We start from the raw sequence: 9,386 nt of genomic DNA on the forward strand, positions 1-9,386 counted from the left end.
AGATGGCAGCTCACCACCACCTTCCCAAGGGCAATTAGGGATGGGCAATAAATGCTGGCCTGGCCAGCGACGCCCACATCCCATGAATGTTTTTTTAAAAACTCAATCAGGGAAGAGGCTGTTTTAAATCTTGCTTTATGTAATGAAGCTGGGTTAATCAGCAATTCCAACATGAGGGATCCTCTGGGGAAGAGTGATCATAATATAATTAACTTCACATTGAGTTAGAGAATGACACAACGGAAGTCCAAGACTAGAATACTAAACTTCAATAAAGTCACTTCTATAGGTATGAGGAGAGAGTTGGCTGAGGTAGATTCGGAAATTGGATTAAAAGTTGTGATCGTGGATGCACAACAGTGAACATTTCAAGAAATATTTCACACTTCTCAATAAATCCACATTTCATTAATAAAAACTCCACAGAACAAGGGATCCACCTGTGGTTAGCTAAAAAGTAGTTCAGGTAGTGGTTTATAATATTACAAAGACGAGTAAGGCCAAAGACTGGAAGAATTTTAGAAACCAGCAAAGAGGGACCAAGCAATTGATAGAAAATAGAATGAGAGAGAATGAGCAAGCCACAAAAGCAGATGGTAAAAGCTTCAGCGAGTATGCAAAAAGGAAGAGCAGCAGCTAAAATAAAGAATGGAATCTATTGTTAAGCAAGTGGTAACACAACAGGGCACTGAGAAAATCATAATTACTGCACAGAGTCAACAAGATTTATGAAAGAGAAATAGTGTTTGACAAATGTTAAGGATGTCACAAGCAGGGTGGATAAAAGGGAACTAGTGGATGTAGTATATTTGGATTTTCAAAAGGCATTTGATAAGGTGCCAAAAAAGAGGTTATTCCACAAAATAAGGACTCGTGGATTTGGGGTTAATACATTAGCATGGATAATCAAATCCTCTAATGAACAGTGAGCAGAGAGTAGGGAGAAACAGGGCATTTTCAAGTTGGCAGGCTGTAACTAGTGGAGTACCATAGGGATCGGGGCTGGGGCCTCAACTATTTATAATCTAGATCAATGACTTGGATGACGGGACCGAGAGTAACGTATCGAAGTCACATAACAATTGGACGCAAAGTGTGACTGGAAGCGGTGAGGACAGAGGCTACAAAGGGATATAGACGGGTTAAGTGAGTGCGCAACAAGATGGCTAATGGAGTATAACGTTTGGAAGTGTGAGGTTATTCATGTCAGCGGGAACAGAAAAACAGAGGATTTCTTAATTGGTGAGAATCTAGTAATTGTTGGTGTTGCGAGGGAGCTGGGCGCCCTTGCACAGAAACCACAAAGGTAATGTGCAGGTGCAGCAAGCAATCGGAAGGCAAATGGTGCACTGGCCTTTATTGCAAGAAGGTTAGTAGAGTGAAGGAAGTCTTGTTACAATTATACAGGGCTTTGGTGTGACTACACCTGGAGTATTGAGTGCAGTTCTGGTCTCCCACAGGGAGTGGTCGAGGTGAATAGTATCGATGCATTTAAGGGGGAAGCTGGATAAACACATGAGGGAGAAAGGAATAGAAGGATATGGTGATAGGGTGAGATGGAGAGGGGGGGGGGGGGGATGGGGGATGTAAATGCGTTGAAGGTTTACTAGACTATTACCTGGAATGGGCGGGTTGTCTTATGAGGAAAGATTGGACAGGCTAGGCTTGTATCCACTGGAGTTTAGAAGAGTCAGAGGCAACTTGATTGAAACATATAAGATCCTGAGGGGTCTTGACAGGGTGGATGCGGATGGGGAAGAGGCTCGTGTTGGGCAGAAACACCAGCACGGAGCAGATGGGCCGAATGGCCTGTTTCTGCGCTCTAGGTTTCACGTAATTCTATATAACATTGCGCAATGATCAGTGGGTCATAGATTTTACAGCTCGATGAAATACATACGAATTAGGAGCAGGAGTAGGCCACTCGGCCCTTCGAGTCTGCTCCGCCATTCAATAAGTTCATGGCTGTACTGATTACTCCACATTTCCGCCTACCCCCGATAACCTTTCACCCCCTTGCTTATCGAGAATCTATCTACCTCTGCCTTAAAAATATTCAAAGACTCTGCTTCCACCGCCTTTTGAGGAAGAGAATTCCAAAGACTCACGACCCTCAGAGAAAAAATTTCTCCTCATCTCTGTCTTAAATGGACGACCCCTTATTTTTAAACAGTGAGCCCTAGTTCGAGATTCTCCCACAAGTGGGAAACATCCTTTCCACATCCACCCTGTCAAGACCCCTCAGGATCTTATATGTTTCAATCAAGTCACCTCTTACTCTTCTAAACTCCAGCGGATACAAGCCTAGCCTGTCCAATCTTTCCTCATAAGACAGTCCCCCCATTCCAGATATTAGTCTAGTAAACCTTCTCTGTACTGCTTCCAACGCATTTACATCCTTCCTTCAATCAGGAGACCAGTACTGTACACAGTACTCCAGATGTGGTCTCACCAATGCACAGTATAGCTGAAGCATAACCTCCCTACTTTTATATTCAATTCCCCTCACGATAAACGATAACATTCTATTAGCTTTTCTAATTACTTGCTGTACCTGCATACTCACCTTTTGCGATTCACACACTCGGACACCCAGATCCCTCTGCATCTCAGAGCTCTGCAATCTCTCACCATTTAGATAATATGCTGCTTTTTTATTCTTCCTGCCAAAGTGGACAATTTCACACTTTCCCACATTATACTCCATTTGCCAGATCTTTGTCCACTCTCTTAACGTATCTATATCCCTTTGTAACCTCTTCATGTCCTCTTCACAACTTACTTTCCTACCTATCTTTGTGTCACCAGCAAATTTAGCAACCATACCTTCGGTCCCTTCATCTAAGTGATTTATATAAATTGTAAAAAGTTGAGGTCCCAGCACAGATCCCTGTGGCTCACCACTCGTTACATCTTGCCAACCAGAAAATGGCCCATTTATACCTACTCTCTGTTTCCTGTTAGCTAGCAAATCTTCTATCCATGCCAATATGTTACCCCCTACACCATGAGCTTTTATTTTCTGCAATAACCTTTGATGTGGCACCTTATCAAATGTGTTCTGGAAATCTAAGTACAATACATCTACCAGTTCCCCTTCATCCATTCCCTCAAAGAGCTCCAATAAATTGGTTAAACATGATTTCCCTTTCACAAAACCATGTTGACTCTGCCTGATTACCTTGAATTTTTCTAACTGCCCTGCTATAACATCTTTAATAACAGCTAACATTTTCCCCCAAGACAGATGTTAAACTAACTGGCCTGTAGTTTCCTGCTTTCTGTCTCCCTCCCTTTTTGAATAAAGGAATTACATTCACTATTTTCCAATCTAACGGAACCTTCCCCGAATTTTGGAAAGTTAAAACTAACACATAAACTATCTCACTAGCCATTTCTTTCAACACCCTAGGATGAAGTCCATCAGGACCCGGGGACTTGTCAGCCTGCAGCTCCAACAATTTGTTCAGTACCCCTTCCCTGGTGTTTGTAATTTTCTTGAGTTCCTCCCTCCCTTCCATTTCCTGACTTACAGCTAATACTGGGATGTTACTTGTATCCTCAATAGTGAAGACCGATGCAAAATATCTGTTCAATTCATCTGCCATCTCCTTATTATCCATTATTAATTCCCCAGACTCACTTTCTATAGGACCAATGCTCACTTTGTTAACTCTTTTCTTTCTTAAATATCGATAGAAACTCTTGCTATCCATCTTTATATTTCTAGCTAGCTTTCTCTCGTACTCTAATTTACCTTATCAATCTTTTAGTCATTCTTTGCTGTTTTTTACATTCTGTCCAATCTTCTGACCTGTCTCCCATCTTTGTGCAATTATCAGCTTTATCTTTAAGTTTGATATTATCTTTAACTGTTTTAGTTAACCACGGATGGCAGGTCCCACCCTTGGAATTTTTCTTTCTCCTTGAAATGTATCTATTCCGTGTATTCTGAAATATCCCCTTAAATGTCTGCCACTGCATCTCTATTGACATATCCCTTAACCGACTTTGCCAGTTCACTTTAGCTAGTTCTGCTCTCATGCCCTCATAATTGCCGAGTTAAGTTTAAAACATTAGTCTTGGACACACTCGTCTCTCCCTCAATGTAATATTCAGTCATACTGTGATTGTTGTTACCTCGGGTGCCTTAACTATGAGGTCATTAATTAATCCGATCTCGTTGCACAATACCTTGAATGGTTACTGACTGTCCTAAACTCTGTCACAAAAGAAATTCCAAATCTCAAAGATTGGCTGTAAATGATAGTTGACAAATTATCTTTCATATAAAAAAATTAATCCCAGGAAATCCGACCGACCTGGGCTCCCAGCCCGGCAAAGTCTCAACTTTTAAATTCTCATGTCAGTACTCAGAACCCTCCTCCAGCCCCTACAACCCTCCCTATCTCTGTAACCTCCTCCAGCCCCTGCAACCCGCCCTATCTCTGTAACCTCCTCCAGCCCCTACAACCCTCCCTATCTCTGTAACCTCCTCCAGCCCCTACAACCCGCCCTATCTCTGTAACCTCCTCCAGCCCCTACAACCCTCCCTATCTCTGTAACCTCCTCCAGCCCCTACAACCCTCCCCATCTCTGTAACCTCCTCCAGCCCCTACAACCCTCCCTATCTCTGTAACCTCCTCCAGCCCCTACAACCCTCCTTCTCTCTGTAACCTCCTCCAGCCCCTACATCCCTCCCTATCTCTGACCTCCTCCAGCCCCTATGACCCTCCCTATCTCTGTAACCTCCTCCAGCCCCTACAACCCTCCCTATCTCTGTAACCCTCCTCCAGCCCTTACAAACCCTCCCTAACTCTGTAACCTCCTCCAGCCCATGCAACCCTCCCTATCTCTGTAACCTCCTCCAGCCCCTACAACCCTCCCTATCTCTGTAACCTCCTCCAGCCCCTACAACCCTCCCTATCTCTGTAACCTCCTCCAGCCCCTACAACCCTCCCTATCTCTGTAACCTCCTCCAGCCCCTACAACCCTCCCTATCTCTGTAACCTCCTCCAGCCCCTACAACCCTCCCTATCTCTGTAACCTCCTCCAGCCCCTACAACCCTCCCTATCTCTGTAACCTCCTCAAGCCCCTACAACCCTCCCTATCTCTGTAACCTCCTCCAGCCCCTACAACCCTCCCTATCTCTGTAACCTCCTCCAGCCCCTACAACCCTCCCTATCTCTGTAACCTCCTCCAGCCCCTACAACCCTCCCTATCTCTGTAACCTCCTCCAGCCCCTACAACCCTCCCTATCTCTGTAACCTCCTCCAGCCCCTACAACCCTCCCTATCTCTGTAACCTCCTCCAGCCCCTACATCCCTCCCTATCTCTGTAACCTCCTGCAGCCCTTACAACCCTCCCTATCTCTGGAACCTCCTCCAGCCCCTACATCCCTCCCTATCTCTGGAACCTCCTCCAGCCCCTACAACCCTCTCTGCACTCCCTCCAATTCCAGCCTCTTGACCATCCCCCGATTCCCATCGCTCCACCATTGGCGGCCGTGCCTTCAGCTGTTGGGGCCCTAAGCTCTGGAATTCCCTCCCTAAACCTCTCCGCCTCTCTCTCCCTCCTCCTTTAAGACGCTCCTTAAAAAACCCACCTCTTTGACCGAGCTTTTTATCGCCGGTCCCTAATATCTCCTGATGCGGCTTGGGGGTCAGATTCTATCGGATTTGCACCCCTGCGATGCACCTTGGGACATATGAGCAGGAAAGCACTCGGCCCCTCGAGGCTACTCCTCCATTCAATAAGACCACAGCTGACCTACCTCATCTCCACTTTCCTGCCCGATCCCTCGCTTCCCAAAAATCTTTCGGTCTTGGATACACTCAACGATTGGGCATCTACAGCTCTCTGGGGTAAAGAATCCCAAAGATTCACAACCCCCCACCCGAGCAAAGTAATTGCTCCCCATCTCAGTCCCAAGTGGCAACCCCCTCATCCCAAAACTGGGACCCTCACTTCCTCCCCCTAGTTCTGGACTTTTTGGATCCTGTTTAAATGCAAGATTTTACCTCTTGTAAATCCTGACTGGGCATTTACCACCCTCTGGACAATTTCATTTCGTTTATTAAAGTACAGGAGAGCATGTTTTTCATAGGTTTAGTGTCTCTTTACATTGGAACATCTGAACTCATAACCATGTAACAGATTTTCTCTGGGATTTTAGTACACTTACCCTCTAACTCCGGCATCCTCTTAAAATTTATACAAATTCGAGACACAGAAGTCTCAACAATGGCGGAATTTGTTGTCTCCTGAATAGCTTCGGCCTCAAAAGAAAAACGGACACCTGTTAAAAAAAGATAAAAGAGAGAGAGAGAGTTAGAAACTGAACTTCACAAAAACAAGTTTCAACAGTCCAAAAAAAAAAGTTAGTTTAAAAAGAATACCAGAAACTTTCTACCTACTCACCTCCCTCCCGTTTAAGGCAAGACAGTGAGGCTGACTCTCCCAGGAAATTAGGATCCAACCCCCCCCCACCACAAACCGCGCTGAAATCCAGGTGCGACAAAACTTTTCCAGAACTTTTTCAAAACTTTTCTACAACTTTTTTCAAAACTTTTCTACAACTTTTTTCAAAACTTTTCTCTCTCGCGAAAAATAAAAGTTTCCAATCGTTCGGTTTCACTGAAACTGACCAATCCCCTTCTCCCAAAAAAAATAACAGCTCACCTGCCACTGCTTCCACACTGGCTAAAAGTTTCGGAATAGCTCTGCAACTTCCGTTCACTCACCTCTCCTGCATCAAACCAGGAGAGCTTGATTTAAAGGGACACCCCCCCCCCCTACCTACCTACCCACCCACCTACCTACCTACCCATTTTCTAGTTGGATTAACAAGAGGCTTTCCGTTTAATAACTAATTGTTAACCCAAACAGTTTACAGGCGACGTTAAAGCCTTCATTTTTTTTCATGCTTATTGCTAAATTCTCCATGGTCAGTCCCCAACTGGGGTATTGTGTCCAATTCCAGTCGCCACACACTTCAGGAAGGATGTCAAGTCCTTGGAGAGGGTGCGGAGGGAGATTTACTGGAATGTTCCCAGGGATGAGGGACTTCAGTTAATGCGGAGAGACTGGGAGAAGCTGGGATTGTTCTCTTTAGAGCAGAGAAGGTGAAGGGGGGAGATTTAATCGAGGCGTTCAAAATCATGAGGGGGGTTTCGATGGGAGTAAATGAGGAGAAACTGTTCCCAGTGGCGGGAGGGTCGGTAACCAGAGGGACACAGATTGAGGATAATCGGTAAAAGGACCAGAGGGGGGGAGAGGAGGAGAATGTTTTTGACGCAGTGAGTTGTTGTGATCTGGAACGCGCTGCCTGAAAGGGCGGTGGAAGCAGATTCAATAGTAACTTTCAAAAGGGGGAATTGGGGGAATACTGGAAGGGGAGAAATTTGCAGGACGATGGGGGGCGGAGAGCAGTGGGGGGGGGGCAGTGGGGACTAATTAGATAGATCTTTCAAAGAGCCGGCACAGGGCCGATGGGCCGAATGGACTCCTTCTCTGCTGTACGGTTTGACGAGTCTTTAAAAAGACTCAGATTATCAATAAAATGGAAACAGTGCGCTCAAACTCGGCGTGCCGGGAGTCACTCAGAACAACAGGAGCCCTCCTGCTACGGGCAACACTTTCTCCTTACTTACTCCAGCAAAAAACCTTTCTTTTTTAAAAATTATGTGTCAGGAACAAAGGCCGAGAAAGCAGTCAATTTGGGTACAGCAAGCTCCCACTAAGAGCAACATGATCATGAGCAGACAGTCTGGGTTTTCTTTCCCGATTGGTTCAGATAAATATTGTCCCAGGACATTGCGGAGACTCCAACTCGCAACCTCCCTCTCCTCCTGTCTCCTCCTCTGCTCTCCCCACTCTGCTTCCAAACGGAATGTGCATCTTCCAACTCGCTGGCTAAAGATTGATAAAACTGTACATAAAGCCTGACTGCAGCTTGGCTGACACATGGAAGTCAGGGTGGAAGATTAACAGGACAAGTCCTTACGTCACACATACAATGGAATGTTAATGAGTGCACTGCTGTTCGAGGAATCTTCCAGTCTGAAGCCGTGGCACACAATCGTCAAATGTAGGGGGTTTCGATCGGGTAGACGTAGAGAGGATGTTTCCACTTGTGTGCGGAGAGACCAGAACTCGGGGCCATCAATATAAGACAGTCACTAATAAACCCAATGGGGAATCACGGAGAAACCTCTTTCCCCAGAGAGTGGTGAGAATGTGGAACTCGCTCCCACAGGGAGTGGTTGAGGTGAACCGTATCGATCCTCGTTGGGTCAAAATCCTGGAACTCCCTTTCTAACAGCACTGCGGGTGCACCTACCCCACAAGGACTGCAGCGGTTCAAGAAGGCAGCTCACCACCACCTTCTCAAGGGGCAATTAGGGACGGGCAATAAATACTGGCCTGGCCAGTGACGCCCACATCCCCAAAATGAATTTAAAAAAAGGTCTCAAATTAATCATTAGCCGGGTCCCTTTGCAGACCAGTCCAATTGGCATTTGAGTGAACGAATGTTACCAGCTTCGGTCCTTTCTCAACAGAGTCTGCACCAGAGATCGACAGCTGAGCTTCAGATATAATAAAGAGACTTGCATTTCTCCAGCACCTTTCCCCACCTCTGGACGCCCCAAAGCTCCTCACAGACAATGAAGGACTTTTTTTGAACAGTGCGGTCACTGTTTGTAATGTAGCAAACGCAGCAGCCAATTTGTGCACAGCAAGATCCCGCAAACAGCAATGTGATAACGACCCAGATCATCTGTTCTTTTTTTAGTGATGTTGGTTGAGGGATAAATATTGTCCCCAGGACACCGGGGAGAACTCCCCCCCCCCGCGCTCTTCTTCCAAATAGTGGCCGTGGGATCTTTTACACCCACCTGAGAAGGCAGACGGGGGCCTCGGTTTAATGTCTCATCTGAAAGACGGCACCTCCGACAGTGCAGCACTCCCTCAGTACTGACCCTCCGACAGTGCAGCACTCCCTCAGTACTGACCCTCTGACAGTGCGGCACTCCCTCAGTACTGACCCTCTGACAGTGCAGCACTCCCTCAGTACTGACCCTCCGACAGTGCGGCGCTCCCCCAGTACTGACCCTCCGACAGTGCAGCACTCCCTCAGTACTGACACTCCGACAGTGCTGCACTCCCTCAGAACTGACCCTCCGACAGTGCGGCACTCCCTCAGTACTGACCCTCTGACAGTGCAGCACTCCCTCAGTACTGACCCTCTGACAGTGCGGCGCTCCCCCAGTACTGACCCTCCGACAGTGCAGCACTCCCTCAGTACTGACCCTACGACAGTGTGGCACTCCCTCAGTACTGACACTCCGACAGTGCTGCACTCCCTCAGAACTGACCCTCCGAC

The 9,386-nt window shown here is 46.6% G+C and overlaps 1 protein-coding gene across 5 annotated transcripts in view; it reads right to left on the reverse strand.

The window, feature by feature from the left end:
- Nucleotides 1-8,374, reverse strand: part of hpn (hepsin) — a 29,489-nt gene extending 21,115 nt beyond the window's left edge. Inside the window, exons 1-2 of one of the 5 annotated variants that reach the window (XM_068018607.1) lie at nucleotides 8,018-8,374; nucleotides 6,186-6,299 (exon numbers count right to left, since the gene is read on the reverse strand). In XM_068018607.1, the coding sequence (XP_067874708.1) occupies nucleotides 6,186-6,201 (16 nt within the window). In that variant the 5' untranslated portion in view covers nucleotides 6,202-6,299; nucleotides 8,018-8,374. The other 4 variants (XM_068018609.1, XM_068018608.1, XM_068018605.1 and 1 more) reach the window with 4 other exon arrangements.
- Nucleotides 8,375-9,386: the final 1,012 nt, after the last annotated feature.

This window comes from Heterodontus francisci, chromosome 39 (genome assembly GCF_036365525.1).
Source record: "Heterodontus francisci isolate sHetFra1 chromosome 39, sHetFra1.hap1, whole genome shotgun sequence".
NCBI lineage: Eukaryota > Metazoa > Chordata > Chondrichthyes > Heterodontiformes > Heterodontidae > Heterodontus > Heterodontus francisci.